This window comes from Bos indicus, chromosome 14, assembly GCF_029378745.1.
Source record: "Bos indicus isolate NIAB-ARS_2022 breed Sahiwal x Tharparkar chromosome 14, NIAB-ARS_B.indTharparkar_mat_pri_1.0, whole genome shotgun sequence".
NCBI lineage: Eukaryota > Metazoa > Chordata > Mammalia > Artiodactyla > Bovidae > Bos > Bos indicus.
Genome location: NC_091773.1, coordinates 77,854,533 through 77,872,212, shown reverse-complemented (window position 1 = coordinate 77,872,212; position 17,680 = coordinate 77,854,533). Strand labels below are relative to the sequence as shown.

At 39.3% G+C, this 17,680-nt stretch overlaps 1 protein-coding gene across 1 annotated transcript; it reads left to right on the top strand.

Annotated features, from left to right (window-relative positions):
• The first annotated feature begins 252 nt into the window (after positions 1-252).
• LOC109568306 (solute carrier family 7 member 13-like) lies at positions 253-15,671 on the top strand. The gene is made up of 4 exons (XM_070802183.1): positions 253-937; positions 3,116-3,247; positions 10,852-11,213; positions 15,540-15,671. The coding sequence occupies exons 1-4, from the start codon at positions 253-255 to the stop codon at positions 15,669-15,671; spliced, it is 1,311 nt and encodes a 436-aa protein (XP_070658284.1).
• Positions 15,672-17,680: the final 2,009 nt, after the last annotated feature.

Here is a 17,680-nt window from a genome sequence, read left to right as displayed (position 1 = left end):
AATTGTGTTTAACTTTTTAAATGTTTAACAGTAAAACGTTTTAACCCTAATTTTAAGATCTCATAAACTTTAGTTTAATTAACTTTACAAGTTAACTTTTTTTTTTTTACTATTATGCTAAGGGCTGTGAGGAAGTCTATTTGAGGAAGAGAAGAGGAGGGAACCAAAGCATTTAACTGTAAGATCACAAGTGTCACAGAGGAAACAGTGAATTTATGTTAGCTTTGGACATTAAGTGTCAGACTTGAGAAAATGAAGGTGGGAGAAAGCACTCAGCTACGGCGGGTAATAGGATATTTCCATGGGACAATTTTTTTATTCAGTATCATCATAGGTGCGGGAATATTTATCACTCCTAAAGGGGTGTTAAAATACTCTTCACTCAACGTGGGGGTGTCCCTAAGCATTTGGGCTGCTTGTGCCGTGGTGTCTATGCTGGCTGCCCTGAGTCACGCGGAGCTGGGGACCACCTTCCCTAGAAGCGGAGCACAGTATTATTTCCTCAAAAGGTCTCTTGGGCCCTTTGTTGCTTTCTCCTACCTCTGGATCAATCTATTCAGTACTCCCGCAGGAATTGCTGCCCGCAGCTTGATGCTGGAGGGCTACATTACGCAGCCTTTCTATCCTGGGTGTTTTGTTCCTGAGATGCCAAAGAAATGTTTGGCATTGGCTATCTTGTGGTGCTTGGGAATCCTGAATGCTCGGGGAGTGAAGGAGGTGACGTGGTTTCAGACTGTCAGTACGGCTGTCAAAATGACAGTTCTCGGCTTCGTCTCTGTAACTGGAATCGTGCTGTTGGTGAGAGGAAGAAGAGAGAACCTGGCCAGGTTTGAGAAAGCTTTCGATGCTGACGTTCCGGATGCTTCACAGATTGCAGAAGCCTTCTTACAAGGATTGTTTGCATATTCTGGTTGGGGAGTCCTTGTCCGAATAGCAGGTAAAATTACTTTTTTAAATTATAAAGAGCTCCACCAGGCTATAAACATACAAGGGTTAATCAGCTTAATTCTAAGAAACACATTATTTCTCTATAATGTGTGTCTCTCTTCTATCAGGTGGGTGGAAATGCACTAAACTCTCTACAAATGTGGTTTTCTAGCTTTGGAAAGCAAAATATTTTCTGGGTGTTTACAAATTAAAACAAGTAAGTGTAGAACTAATACAGCTTAAGGACTCAACAACAACTTTTTTTACTGAACAAATATTTTAATAGCAGAAGCTCATCAGAGAAAAATTAAAATTTAGAAAATATAAACTAAAATGAAGATTACCAATTATCTCGTATGTACACACATACAGGTCACACTTGTACATATACCCATCATTTGTTCTACTTAAAGCACATAGTGAGAATTCATAAATATTATTAAATATAAATGCTTTTAAATGAATACACAACATTTTATCATATGCAATTTGACCATTTTTCAAGCATCTCCCATTGTTGGATACCAGAATTTTTTCTAGTTTTTCACTTTGAAATTGTATAGTTATTGTTCCAATCAGCATCCTTTTATATAAACCTTTGTGGATCTCTCATTGTTTTGTTAGGAAAAAAGTCTTGAAAAATCTTAGTAAAATTACTAAGTGAACCATATAAATATTTAGAAATGTCTTAAGAAATATTGTCAAATTGCAGCCCAGAAAAGCTTTACAAATGTCTATTAGTGTGAATTAAAATGATGGCACCTGAAGTCATCAAACCTTTTTCATTCTTTAGTCACTTAAAGTTGTGAAAATAAAACTTCAGAACTCATTTTTTCTTCAATGTCTAGTGAGAGGGCTGCTGCTGCTGCTAAGTCGCTTCAATCGTGTCCGACTCTGTGGGACCCCATAGTTGGCAGCCCACCAGGCTCCCCCATCCCTGGGATTCTCCAGGCAAGAACACTGGAGTGGGGTGCCACTTCCTTCTCCAATGCATGAAAGTGAAAAGTGAAAGTGAAGTCGCTCAGTCGTGTTCGACTCCCAGCGACCCCATGGACTGCAGCCTACCAGGCTCCTCTATCCGTGGGATTTTCCAGGCAAGAGTACTGGAGTGGGGTGCGATTGCCTTCTCCAGTGAGAGGGCAGAGTTTTGCAAATGTTAATGACCAATTTCCTCCTTGTAAGACAGGTAAATGGCTTTCTTAGTTTGCTATCATTAACCTGTCTGTCAAGTGTTAGTTGCGGCCTGCAGGGTCTTTTGTGGTGTATGGGCGCTCTAGCTGGGCATGCGGGCTCAGTAGCTAAAGCGTGTGGACTAGTTGCCCTGCAGCATGTGGGATCTTAGCTCCCTGGCAAGGATCAAACCCCTGTCTCCTGCATTTCCGGGTGGATTCTTAACCATTGGACCACCAGTGAAGTCCCTGTTGTTTGGCTTTTTTTTTTTTTTCATTTTGTTCATAAGTTTTAAAAATTTCAGTCTTAAACACTAGAAGTTTAATACCTACAAGTATTAAACTATCTTTTAACTTTTCATTATCTCCATACTTGAAAAGTCTTTCTCCATCTCAAGGTTTAGATAAATATGTACCTGAGCTTTTTTTCTCTAAATCTTTATGTTCTTTAAATTTTTCTTTTTAATACATGTGAATTATTTTGAGGGAGTTGCATACTGTAAGTTAAAAATTTTCCAAGTAGTTAAACATCTGTGTCAAACTGGTGTTGGCAATATACAGTCAAGTTTAATCTAAGATTTAGCTAGTCTAGAAACTTAACCCAAGGAGTGAAAAGAGCAGGAGAATCTACCCTAATGTCCTAGACTGTGGTGACCAGATTAACAGAGGAGCTATTCCAACACTTCATTAACACAAACGTGTACTTCTATAGTGTTGGCCATATGGTAAGGGAATATTTGCTCCAGTCCTCCTGGCCTAGAATCCAGGTTTTCTGAGTTGTTCTCTTATCCAAAAAGCTTATGTTGGGCACATCAAAGATACAAGAGTAAAACCCAGAGTTCAGCAAAATTCCATTGCTGCTAAAGTTAATACTTTGTCTAAACTTGGTAAGTAAGCATTCAACTCTTGCTGTGTGTAGTCATGTCTGTTTCTTTTAGTTATTGTATGTTATAATGAAGCTACTTCCAAAGATGATCTGATTAGTCATTTTTTCTGAGTGGCACTTTTTTTTTTTGCAGGAGAGTTGAAAAGCCCTAGTGAGAATATCCCCAAATGTGTGGTCACTGCACTTACCCTCGTGGCCCTGATCTACTTACTGGTTAATGTTTCCTACCTAGCCGTCCTGACCCCAAAGGAAATCATGTCCTCAGGTATGGTTGCACGGAGCCAGAAGGAAGACACTCTGTTTCATTGTCCTGAATAAAGGGAGTTTTGAGTATACAGTGGGTCTTTTTGCACATTTCAAGAGAATTAGGCTAATCTGGTTCACGTCTGGGTTATTTACTTACCTATTTATTTAAAGGTAGACGTTCAAAAGGTCAAGCAATTTCTTTAGAGCATATAGTAAAGGGTAAGGTCTAGCAGCCAAAAATATGGAAAACACTAAGAAATATAAAAGGAAAAAAAGGCAGAACACAATGGACAGAGTAGAATACAAAATATGAGACTACTTATCAAAGCCTCTTGAGATATACTTCATAAGGAGCAGGTGGGTGCTCTGGGTCAGCATTTGCCTCCAGGAAATATAACTCATACACTTTGTCTTCAGACATATCCCCCAAATCTATACAGAGCTTGAGTACCTAAATTTTCCTATTAGTGAAGTGGACATGAATCCTTCCATATATATATATATATATATATATGCTGCTGCTAAGGTGCTTCAGTCGTGTCCGACTCTGTGCGACCCCATAGACGGCAGCCCACCAGGCTCCTCTGTCCATGGGATTTTCCAGGCAAGAGTACTGGAGTGGGTTGCCACTGCCTTCTCCATATATATATATATATAAGAGACAGAATTTCAGTTTATCATAAAAACTATTCAGATTTTTTTCAGATTTTAAAAAATTACTTATAGTGCAGAAACTGATTTTTTGCTCTAAAAATAGACAAATTGAAAGAAGCTCAATTTTCAATTGAACTTAAATATCTATATAAATATATTAATGAAATAAATATTTGTTAAACTTCACACTTTCAGTTATCAGAAAAATAAAAGAAAATCAGTAATAGGCTTTCATTGAAAAGAAAAATAAGGTTTATCCTACATCCAAGCTTGATGCTCCCCAATTATCTCAACTCCAAAATGACACTACTTAGAGTATCATGCATGCAACCTAGGTGTCCATCAACAGATGAATGGATAGAGAAGATGCAGTAAATAGATAGATAAATACTGTGTGTGTGTGCTCAGTCAAGTCTGACTCTGTGAATCCATGGACTGTAGCCCCCCAGGTTCCTCTGTCCATGGAATTTTCTAGGCAAGGATACAGCCATTTTTTACACCAGGGGATCTTCTCAATCCAGGGATCTAACTCGTGTCTCCTGTGTCTCCTGCACTGGCAGGCAGATTTTTTACCACTGTGCCACCTGAGAAGCCCCAGATAGACACTCACAGCCATAAAGTAGAATGAAATATTGCCATTTGCAGTAACATGAATGGATGTGAGATTATCATACTGAGTAACGTTAGTCAGACACAGAAAGACAAATATTATATGATATCACTTATTTGTGGAATCTAAAAAACCACACAAATGAATTTATTTTACAAAACAGATAACAAACTCATGGGCATAGAAAACAAAATTATGGTTACCAAAGGAGAAAGGGGGAAGGAATAAATTAGGAGTATGGTGTTAACAAATACCACTACACATAAAATAGATAAACAACAAGGATTTACTATATAGCTTAGGGAACAATATTCAATATCTTATAATAACCTATAATGGAAAAGAATCTGGAAAATATATATATATATAATTGAATTGCTTTGCTGTACATCAAAAAAGTAACACAATATTCCGAGTCAACTAATACTGCAATTTTTAAAAAATGTAAAAAGTAAAATGAGTGTATATTATTGATTCATTTCACATATTAGTAGTAATAATGAATGTGAAAATGTATGTGAAGGTACTCTAACAAAAACTGAAAGAATTCATTGCTAGAAGACTTACTGAAGGAAATTCTTCAGACTGAAAGAAAGTAACTTGGATCAAAGGGAAGGAAGAAAAAGAACCAGAAATATTAAATATATGGATAAATATAAAAGACTCCATAGGTGTATACACACATTTTTTGAATTCTTTAAAAATATCTTAGATTATTTTAGATAATAACTCTGAAACTTAAATGTAGGGTTTATTAAACATATAAATATAACATATATGACAGTAATAGCACAAAGAAAAGAGAAGGAAATGAGCCATAGTAGCAAAGTTGTCATATTTTAACTGAAAGTAACTGGAAATTGATTTGGATTAAAGGTGGATTCTGTAATTACCAGAACAACTACTAAGAAAATAACTGAACAAATCAACAGAGGAATTAAATGGCACATTAAGAATATCTCTTTAGGGAATTCCCTAGCAGTCCAGTGGTTAGGCACTTTCCCTGCCAGGACCCAGGTTAGATTCCTGGTTAAGGGACTAAGATCCCAAAGGCCATATGGTATAGAAAAAAAAAAAAATCTACTTAACAATAAATAGATAAAATAAACAAGAAATAAATGATAAAATATAATAATAAATAAAATAAAAATAAACAATAAAATAGAAGAACAAAAGAACAAAAATACATAAGACATAAAAAACAAATAGCAAAGTGACATAGTAAATATGACAATATCAGTAATGTTAAATGAGAATATACAAACACAACAATAAAAGGCAGAGGTTGTCATACTGAATAAAATTATCAATCCAACTATATGCTGTCTATATGAGACACACTTTAGATTCAAAACACAATCAAGTACAAAGTAAAAGAATGGAAAAGTTTATCATGCAAACATTAACTGTAAGAAAACTAGAATAGTAATATTATTAAGACAAAATAACTTAAAGACTAAAAGATTACTAGAGACAAAGAAAGGTATTTTGTAATGATATTAATAAAATGATCAATGCATGAAGAAGATATAACAATTATAAATGCATACACCTCTAAAAACACAGCCCCAGAATACATGAAGCCATACTAATGTAACTAAAAGGAGAAATAGACAATTCAGCAACTATAGTTGCAGATGTCAGTATATCACTCAATAACTAGATAGAAAATCAATAAGGATATAGAAGATCTGCACACCACTATCAATCAAACTGATCTAATTGACATTTATAGAATGCTCCACCAAACAGAAGCAGAATATATATTTATTCAAGCACTATGGGACTTTCCCTAGGATAGACATAATTTCAGGATATAAAACAAGTCTCAAAAAATTTAATATTTCTATTATACAAAACACTTCCTTCAACAGCAATAGATGCACAATAGAAACCAAAAACAGAATGTAACTTGAGAAACCTCACATATTTGAAAATTAAACAACAGACTTCTAAATAACCAATGGGTCAAGGAAGAAATCACAAGACTCTCAACAACTATGAAAAGCTTGAGATTTAACCCCCTCATAAGGTAGTTGGGCACAGTTTCATGGATGCTGGCGATGGAGACAAAGGCAATTTATTTTTCATATAATAGCAGTAGCTAGAATGTCATTTATGCTGTTCCCCAAACCGTGATTCCCAAAAGACAAAGCAAGGAAGGCCAAGTGATATCTCCACATAACAGGAGAAGATCCTCAAGCTTAGGGAATCCAAATCTTTTATAAGTCTTCCTTCAGAAGACAGGTCCCAGGAATGGCTCTAAAAGACAGAAGATCACTGTTGTCCTTCCATCCCCATATTTTTCAGTCTAAATATTCCCTTCTAGAAAGCCACAATTCCCACTGTAAGAGCACTTAGCACAGAGTGAACTCAGTCAAGTGGTTATTATCTTTATAATCTATGACCACACCAGTCCAAAAACAGAACCCAGGCGTGTGAACCAAATGGATTTTGAATCCTCTTGGCTTCTTTATGGTCATATTGCTGCCCAGAGGCTAAACCAACCAGGTAGGTTGGGGTTGCTGTGTGAGGAAAAGAAGAAGCATAAAATCCAGCAATAATCAGGAAAGCCTCCTGAGTTTTCAAAATAGGAATATATAACTACCTATGCTATTCTCCCTGACCATCACTCAGGAAGCAGCCAAGAGTAGGTGATCACTCTCTGAGAGCGAAAGTGTTAGTCACTTGGTCATGTCCGACTCTTTGCGACCCCACAAACTGTAGCCCACCAGGCTCCTCTGTCCACAGGATTCACCAGGCAAGAATACTGGAGTGGGTTGCCATTTCCTTCTCCAGGGATCTTCCCAACTCAGGGATGGAACCCGGGTCTCTTGCATCGCAGGTAGATTCTTTACTGTCTGAGCCACCAGGGAAGATCACTCCCTAGGGTTTATTCAGTGACCAAACTACCTGACCAAGGTGTGTGGACCAGAAGGATGTGAGAGAGGTAGAGTCAGAAATATTTCTGGGTTGATTTTTGAGGAAGCCATCCAACATTAAACAGAATCAGACGCATTCAAATGGTGTGTATGAAAGATACACTGAATACCTTTGCCTTCAGCACATTGATGTGCTTTTGTGATGTACAGCTGTCACATTGTGAATGGCCAAACACATAACACAGATGAGTTTCAAGGGCCACAGTGGTGTGGCCGCAGAGGGCTGACCAAATTGGAACAGCAATGCTGCAACCTGGAAAAGTTCCAACAACTATTAGCTGTCGTCCCAAGAGAGGGTCAAAAGTCAATGTAGTCAATTTGCCAGAAGTGAGCAGGGACAATATCTTGTGCAAGTGGCCTCCTTCACTGTGAACGAATGGTCAAATCTTGGCAGAAGTCACAGTGTAACATTTCGTGTTAGCCTCTGTAGCAAAAATATGGAGTCCTTTTTCTTCTGTCCAGTATATGATAGTCAGTGTGTTTCCATGTCTAGAAAGATGATGGATTCAGACATTGTCACGGCAATCTGAATAGTTCAGTATCGATCAACAGTTTTATTCTAATTATTCTCATCAGAGAATGGGCTCCATGGACAGAACTTAAGCCCATTCTCATAGCTCTGGCCAATTCCCCTCTTGATGAACCACGCTTGTATTTCTAATGACATGAACTATTGTTGATGGCCTGGGTGTTTGGTCTGTCACTTGGAAAACCACAGGCTGGCAGACTAAAGACACCCCTCTCCGGGGCCATAAACTACAGAAAGCAATCAAGGCTGCTGACTGAATAATCTGATTTTGATCTCCAGTTCCTGAGTAGAATATCCTGTCTATTTTCCATTCTGCATAGCTGGTGCTGAGGCTCACAGCTGTAGCAGCCTGGCGGGCACCACAGGGCTTCAGCTTAGCTAAACCGTCAGTGGCCCATGGCCAGATATTTACAGGGACCCTTGTGAACAGAGGGCCCTGCTGAACCAGCAACCCTGCTTCAGTCAGCAAACTGGGATGTAATTTGCACTTGTTCATGCAAAACCAAGAAGCCACTGGGCCAGGCTAGCTGTGTTCTTGAATACACCATTTCCACCTGATAAGATTTTGGGGGCTCTTCATACCTTTTCAATAGTTGAATTCAATTTGATTCATCCCAAAATGAGATTATCAGGCTGGAAAGTCATAAGGCCTCCATAAGTCAGGTGTTCAGTTTTACAATATCCCAGTGCTACTTGCTAAGCTAGTATTATTTTTTCAAGAGGAATTTAACTGATAGTTGTTATCAAGGAGGCCACCTCCAGCTATAAGGTACCTCTCTTTGCCAGGAAATGCAATAGAAAAGGGGCTTCCCTCGTGGCTCAGACGGTAAAGAATCTGCCTGCAATGCAGAAGACCATCATCAGTCACAGAAACTTCTAAGTCAAAGCAGTAATTATGGTTGTGGATCCCCACTGGTAGAAAGTGTGCTCGCTGGACAGCTTTCAGTACAGTCCACTGATCTGATCCTCCAGTTAAAGGACATTGATCTGTGAATTAGCTGATATGGAAGACTAAGTAGAATCCCAAGTGAGACACATGCTAACTATAACACACGAAGAATTCATACGGTGCTGAGTCTTCTTTTAGTAGTAGGGGTCCATAGACAGTTTTTTTTTTACTACCAGAGGGACTACGTGTTGCAAATTTAGCCACATGTTTCCAAGAAAACTTACTTGGCAAGCAGTACCCTAAATTTTATCGGGGTTGATCAGCCTGTTGGTAAAGTGTAATAATACAAATTCAGATGTTTCTAGACTGAGGCTTTTAACTTGTCAACTAACTGATCATGAACAATATAGTATAAATTTTGGATCTTGGATGGCAGAGACACTCTTGAAAAATCCTGAAGTCCAGCTGGGGGCAAAGAGCAGGGGAGTTTAGGAATCCTAGTGGGGTACTGTGAAAGCCTATTGAAGGCCTTGCCACATGAATGTGAATTAGTCTTGGTCTTCAGGGGCAAGTGAACAGAAAAGAGGTGCTGGCAATGTTTGAGACAGGATATCAACTGGCATCAATGTATACAGTGTCTCCATTACAGTCCCAGTGTCTGGAACAACCACAGCTGGGGCTAGAGGACACATGGTCACTTAGTAACAATCCCCTGTAAACCTCCAGCTCCCAGTGGCTTTTGTCTCTGGTCACATCATAGTTAGATTGAGATATTGCATCTTTTACCACCACCATCACTGCCTTAAAGTTTTCCATCAGGTCTGTGCTCTTTCTCCCACTGAGATTCAACATTATTTTCTGAACGGCACAAGGAGGGAGAAAGGAAAGGGGTTTCGAAGGAACTCACGTGTCCCATTATACTCTCTACACACACCTCTACCTAAAATATCAATACCAACAAATAGCCAACAGTGGAAGCCATGAAACTATAACACTTTGAGTGGACCCAAAGGGCTTTGTTCACAAAGGAACTTTTGTGGGTAGAGGGCTTCCCTTCTGCACTGTGAGTTCAACCCAGATCCCCTTAGCTGAATCGACCTTTCATTCCACAGTCCCGGGCTTGTTGATGACTTGGGAACCCATATCTAAGAACCGTCATGAAGTTCCCCAGCCTACTTGGATGGGTATAGCCTTCGGGGTAGGGAGACCTCAGTCAACCCCTAGTCATCTTTCTCCTCAACCAGAGGCTGAGGAGAAGGGGAGAGCCCATGGAAAAGAGAGTGCTGTGTGCCACCGAGTACTTTTTATTACTCTTGAGTTAACAGAACTGCCTCCAGAAGACATAAAAATATCTGAATAAATCTATATTTAAAAAAAAATGAGTTAAAAATCTAAAATCTTCCCACAAGTCAAATCCCAGGCCCTAGTAGCTTCACTGATGAATTGCATCAAACATTTAAGAAAGAAATAATACCACTCCTAAACAAACTCTTCCAGAAATTGGAAGAGGGGACACATCCAAACTTATTTTATGAAGCCAGTATTTCTATGGTACCAAAGCCAGAAAAATTCTTTACACAAAGAAAGAAATTACATACACATGTTGCATACAACATGTATTGTTCCGTGAACTACAGTGTAACACAGTTCTCAAAAACACTGGTAAACTGAGTCCAGCAACACATAAAAAGGAGCATACATGATGAACAAGTGAGCTTTATCATTGGTTGGTTCAGCATCCCAAAAGCAATTAATATTTTACTATATTAATATAACAGACAAAAATCAGATTATATTAAGAGAGTCGTAAAATGCATTTGACAAAATCCAAGACTCATTTGTGATTCTTAGAAAACTTTGTCAGTTCAACCTGCTACTTACACCAGTCCTTTGTCTTTGCTACAATTATAATTTAATACTTTCTAAGCTAATTAAAAATACCATGCAGTATACATATTACATCAGTTGCGTAATTAATGGCTTCTCTACTCTTTTACAGATGCTGTTGCAGTCACTTGGATGGATAGAGTAATCCCTTCCTTGCAATGGGCCATTTCCCTTGGTGTTTCTTCCGCAATAGTTAGCTCCCTCAACTGTACTGTATTTTCAACATCAAGGTTATGGTGTATGGCAAGCCAGGAGGGTCAGCTACCTTTGATCCTCTCAACTTTGAATATTCACTCTTGTCCAGTTGCAGCTGTGATTCAGATGCTCATCTTTGCCTCCATCTTAATTATTCCCTCAGACTTAATCCTTTTAATAAATTATGTGGGATTCACAGACTGGATTCAACTTGGGCTAATGATGATGGGCTTGCTTAAACTGAGATTCCAGGAGCCCAACCTATCCAGACCTTACAAGGTAAGTCAAACCAAGAAAAAAAAAATCCTATATCTTTTTAAAGAGCATTTTGTACTTTTAATACTTTTTTCTTATATCTACGTAAAAAATCTTTTTAACCCACTGTGACCCCATTTTAGGAACATTTGAGAATAGATTTTATATTTAGGATATTCTATTATATTACAACTAGTGAACTTGAGTCAAGAGGGACCATATGTGGGATGCATAATGAGTCTGTACTCAGTCTCGGTGTATGAGACTGACCAGCGTCCAGGGCCAATGATTATTTGAGTGTCCTCTAAATGGTACTACCTTAGATTACCTTGTAGGCTTGCCTAGGGCTTTTCAGGCTTATCAATTTAAATGTCTATCAATGTATAAGTCTCCAGCTTTAATGGCCAATACGGAAGAGCTACACTCTAGGTATTTGTGATGTAGTATAGTTGCAAACTCATTCATCTTTTAAAATCTCACCTCAGAGACAGAGTATCTATGAAAGATTGACTGAGGTATAAGTACTCTGTTAATTCCTCAAACCACCAAAACCTCTGTCTACCTTAACTGCATTTGAAATGTTTCATATAAGCTTATGGAAAATTTTTTTCTTCTAATTGTCTACTATAACCCATCCATCAATATTGTGGATGTACCCAATATTCTGTTTAACCAAACAACCTCCAGCAACTCATTCCTATACTTACTGCAAAGAGATTAAATGGTTTATTTTTACATTATGCTACTGTGTTAGACCCACCAAAGAAAATTAGTTCTAATATTTATATCAAAAATACTTGTGTTTCTAGGCAGAGTATTTAATTTTCTTTACAGATCCTGATACCAAAAATCAGCCTGTACACACTGGTATCAAACAGAATCTTGGAGACAGAGTTTGGATGAAGTAGAAAAGAACAGCTATATTGCTTTGCCAGGCAACGGGGGCCACAGTGGGCTAATGCCCTCAAGACTGTGCCCCAACCTGAAGTCAAGAGAGCTGTGAGGAATCTTATAGTGGAGGGACAGGGTTGCTGATAAGGGTCAGGGGGCCTGCAGGGCCTGCCTTCCTTCAGTCCAAATATCCTCTGACATCTGGGGGTTTCGTGATGACTTTCTCTCTGAGGCACTCTCTCTCTGGAATGAAGAATGCTTCATCAAGCAGTTAAAAGTCTTCCATCTGGTGGTGGTTTTAGTTCCGCTGCTGCTGCTGCTGCTAAGTCGCTTCACTCATGTCCGACTCTGTGCGATCCCATAGATGGCAGCCCACCAGGCTCCCCCGTCCCTGGGATTCTCCAGGCAAGAACACTGGAGTGGGTTGCCATTTCCTTCTCCAATGCATGGGAGTGAAAAGTGAAACTGAAGTCGCTCAATCGTGTCCGACTCTTAGTTCTGCAGAAGAGTTCAAAGATATTGCTAGGCATATCCCTTGGAGAAGGCAATGGCACCCCACTCCAGTACTCTTGCCTGGAAAATCCCATGGCTGGAGGAGCCTGTAGGCTACAGTCCATGGGGTCATGAAGAGTAGGACACAACTGAGCGACTTCGCTTTCACTTTTCACTTCCATGCATTGGAGAAGGAAATGGCAACCCACTCCAGTGTTTGAACTGACTGTTTGAACTGTGCTTTGGAACTCAGGGAAGGTATTGGAGACCAAATGAAGCCTGTTTCCTACAAATAAGAAATGGGGGACACAGAAAGGCTTTTGTACCAAGGAGTTCCACAGGGTCCTGCTTAGCTTCAGTACTTAGACTGTAAGATCATGCTTCCCTTTTCATGTAGGCTGCTAGAAGCTAAGTTAGTGGTTAGTCACTTAGTCAGTTAAAAGGCTTACAGCATGCATAACTTGCTATATCACCTTTTATTGTTAGGCCTATAAGTCATTTTTAAGGGGGGTATGTTTCAAATGATCATTGTTTTATCAGTGCATAATATTCTAAATAAATCAAGGGGCCTCTTTTATTACGGACCTTGTATAAGGTAAAAGGATGCACCAGAATACCCACAGAAATACCTCAGCAGTACACAAAGGTGCAGGGTCGACTAGAAGGTGAAAAAGGAAAACCAACAGAGTTTAATAACTAAGATTTTTAAAGTCTACTGTGAAAAAAAGAATTCCTTTCGAGTTTCTGTATAAACTCAGTTTCCTAGACATCACCCCTGTGGATTCTAATGCTTAGGATGAGGACCAGAAATCCACATTTCAAAATTGAAAAAAAGGAAAGATAATGATAATCTTGCATCTGAGTCACTTAATGATCCAATAACTACTGAAGCAACTACTAAGGAACTACTATGTAAAAAACACTAGTCTAAACACTTTAAAGATAGACGGATAAAATGCCCATTAATAATGCATCAATAACTTCTTGGTCTAATAGGAGAGAGAGGAGTTACACAAAATACAGTTATAGGCAAGGATCAACAGCATTTAACTAAGCATTTTACTTTTGCAATTACTACTCTTTAATTATATATAAATTTCCATGTTTGTGTATTCTTTAATTATCTAAATTAAGATACACAAAAAATCTGAAAAATATACATTGCTAAGATCGATATTAAGGGAAAAGTGAAGATCAGAGAAAATGAATCCAACCCTGTGGTCCTTTTACGATAAAACGTTCCCCAAAGGAATTATATATAGGTTCAGTTCAGTTCAGTAGCTCAGTCTTGTCCAGCTCTTTGCAACCCCATGGACTGCAGCCCGCCAGGTCTCCCTGTCCATCACCAACTCCCGGAGTTTACTCAAACTCATGTCATGAGTTACTCAAACTCATTGAGTTGGTGATGCATTCCAACCATCTTATCCTCTGTCATCCCCTTCTCCTTCTGATCTTTCCCAGCATCAGGGTCTTTTCCAGTGAGTCAGTTCTTCTCATCAGGTGACCAAAGTATTGGAGTTTCAGCTTCAGCATCAGTCCTTCCAATGAATATTCAGAATGATTTCCTTTAGGATGGACTGGTTGGATCTCCTTGCAGTCCAAGGAACTCTCAAGAGTCTTCTCCAACACCACAGTTTAAAAGCATCAGTTCTTCGGTGCTCAGTTTTCTTTATAGTCCAACTCTCACATCCATACATGACTACTGGAAAAACCATTGCTTTGACTAGACGGACCTTTGTTGGCAAAGTGATGTCTCTACTTTTTAATATGCTGTCTTTATTTTTCTGGGCTCCAAAATCACTACAGATGGTGACTGCAGCCATGAAATTAAAAGACGCTTACTCCTTGGAAGGAAAGTTATGATCAACCTAGATAGCATATTCAAAAGCAGAGACATTACTTTGCCAACAAAGGTTTGTCTAGTCAAGGCTATGGTTTTTCCTGTGGTCATGTATGGATGTGAGAGTTGGACTGTGAAGAAGGCTGAGCGCTGAAGAATTGATGCTTTTGAACTGTGGTGTTGGAGAAGACTCTTGAGAGTCCCTTGGACTGCAAGGAGATCCAACCAGTCCATGCTGAAGGAGATCAGCCCTGGGATTTCTTTGGAAGGAATGCTGCTAAAGCTGAAACTCCAGTACTTTGGCCACCTCATGCGAAGAGTTGATTCATTGGAAAAGACTCTGATGCTGGGGGGGGATTGGGGGCAGGAGGAGAAGGGGACGACAGAGGATGAGATGGCTGGATGGCATCACTGACTCGGTGGACGTGAGTCTGAGTGAACTCCGGGAGTTGGTGATGGACAGGGAGGCCTGGCATGCTGCAATTCATGGGGTCACAAAGAGTCGGACACGACTGAGCGACTGATCTGGTCTGATCTGATCTAGGTTGGTCATAACTTTCCTTCTAGGGAGCAAGCGTCTTTTAATTTCGTGGCTGAAGTCACCATCTGCAGTGATTTTGGAGCCCCAAAAAATAATGTCTGTCATATTAGGTTATATGCTGCTGCTGCTGCTAAGTCGCTTCAGTCATGTCCGACTCTGTGCAACCCCATAGACGGCAGCCCACCAGGCTCCCCCGTCCCTGGGATTCTCCAGGCAAGAACACTCGAGTGGGTATTATGTTATATATAGGTTGTGTATTACATCATTATGAATAATATTAAATTGAGGTACAAAAATATTAATTTTGATATTGCTTGAAAAGAAAAAGAAAAAATTTATGATGAAAAAAATGCTCTATGGTAGTAGTATGGAATGTTTCCGAGGGTCGTTATTCAAGAGACCTGAGTGGGACTTCCCTGGTGGTCCAGTAGTTAAGAATCTGTCTGCCAATGCAGAGGACACAGGTTTGATACCTGGTCCAGGAAGATTCTATATGCCACAAGGCCACTAAGCCTGTGTGCTGGAGCCCACGAGCTGTGCCACTGAGCCTGTGTGCCAAACTGCCTGAAACCTGTGTGTCTTAGAGCCAGTGCCCTGCAAGCAGAGAAGTCTCCACAATAAGAAGCCCACACACTGCAACGAGAGAGCAGACCCTATTCGCCAGAACCAGAAAAACCTTGCACGCAGCGAGGAAGACCCACACAGCCAAAAGAGATAAAGAGAGCTGAATGGACAAGTGGCATGGACTTATGAAAAAGATCAAAGGGAGAGCAAAGTGTTGACATTATTAGGAAAAGGCTTTCACTTCTGCTGTTTCACACTCTGAGGAGATTCCCAGCAGACTGTTTTCTCTTATATAAAACTAAGGAAGACCTGGTAGGTAAATATTTTTTTATCAATGAAACCAACTTCCTCCATATTAAACAAATGTCTGTATATAAAATATTTTACGCTATTATTTGTAGTGACTTCCAGTTCAGCTCAGTCGCTCAGTCGTGTCCGACCCTTTGCGATCCCACTCCAAGGCCACTCTAATACAAGCCTATGTTTGTTCTCAGGCACGTTTGCCGTTTGTGTTTGGAACCATGGCCATGTCTTTGTTCTTGGTTTTGACGCCCATCATCAAGGCTCCTCAGATGTACCATATCTACGTTATTCTTTTTATCCTCAGTGGACTTCTGTTTTATTTGCCTTTTGTGCATTTTAATTTGGGGTCTACATATTTCAACAAGATAACCTGCTTTTTACAGTTACTACTAAATGTTTCACCTACTGATGACACTGATGAATATATTTCAACAGGAGGAAATGTACAGAAAAATCCACCTGCAACTGCGACCAAAAAAGAATAAATACAGTATGCATATTTGGCAAATGATTGACATTAAGAGCATCTTTCTCTTTCAACTAGAATATTCCTAATACATATACTATTCCGTATGTGTATTTGTACGCATGCCGCACATGTAACACACAACCAGCGCAAAATACTTGGTGTCCAGAACGTTAACACTTTAGCTCTTGCTGTTTGTAACAGAAACCTTACTTCTCCAATAAAGCATGCTGAGGCCCAATTTCCCAAGACTGTAGTAGATGTCCCTCTTTGTGCATTAATGATTCTGAGTTTATTATTAATATGTCAGAGTCCACACTCTTTTTTAATTGTCTACTTACTTTTTCCCTAAAGACAGTGAGCTCCCCAAAGGTAAGGATTATTCCTTAGCTATTTAATTTTTTTTAAATTACATTTCATTTATTTAAATTTGTATAGTCTCTCCCTAAGGCAGTGTGTGCATAAAAATAGACAACCTATAAAATAAATATCTGAATGCACAGGCAAGTGAGTGAGTAAGTGAGTGGGCTGTCAGTACACATCCCTGTAGAGGGCATCTCCGTTGATAGCCTGTCTCAGTTTGGGTTCTCAGCAGCCCCTCAGAAGTGTTCCATTAATGACTATAGCTCTACATTTCAGCCTGACTGAGGCTGGAACACTATATAGAGATGGTACCAAAGAAGAGTTTAACTAGTTCCTGCTGCTGCTGCTGCTGCTGCTGCTAAGTCGCTTCAGTCGTGTCCAACTCTGTGCGACCCCATAGACGGCAACCCACCAGGCTCACCGTCCCTGGGATTCTCCAGGCAAGAACACTGGAGTGGGTTGCCATTTCCTTCTCCAGTGCATGAAAGTGAAAAGTGGAAGTGAAGTCGCTCAGTCGTGTCTGACTCTTCGAGACCTCATGGACTGCAGCCTACCAGGCTCCTCCGTCCATGGGATTTTCCAGGCAAGAGTACTAGAGTGGGGTGCCACTGCCTTCTCCGATGATTATCATAGATAAACTCAAACATATATTAAAGAAGAAACTATGCTCCTGCCAGAAGAAAGACTGTTCCTGCCACACTGAATTTAATAGTGAAAAGAAGTTTATCAAAAGGCAAATAGATACATTCTATAGATATAGAAGTAAATGTAATATTTGTAATGACACTTGAAATTACATTTGTAATTCCATTCTATTTACATAAATATAAATATAAAACTATACATTCTATAGACATAGAAGGTAACTGTAATATCTATAATTACATTTGCAATTATATTCTATTTACATAAATGCAAATAGAAAACTGTAAAGTCATCTTCATTTTTCCAGTTGCAAGGCCCACATAGTTTGCTGAATCTTATTCTTGTCAATCTCTCACACCCCCACATCTAATTCAAAAATATATCAA

What these genes read in the sequence shown, in the direction of transcription:
- LOC109568306 (XM_070802183.1), top strand. Translation starts at nt 253, where the DNA reads ATGAAGGTGGGAGAAAGCACTCAGCTACGGCGGGTAATAGGATATTTC. An exon ending in AAAGGAAATCATGTCCTCAG is followed by an intron (nt 3,248 to 10,851) that starts GTATGGTTGCAC and finishes ACTCTTTTACAG; the next exon opens with ATGCTGTTGCAGTCACTTGG. An exon ending in ACCTATCCAGACCTTACAAG is followed by an intron (nt 11,214 to 15,539) that starts GTAAGTCAAACC and finishes TGTGTCTTAGAG; the next exon opens with CCAGTGCCCTGCAAGCAGAG.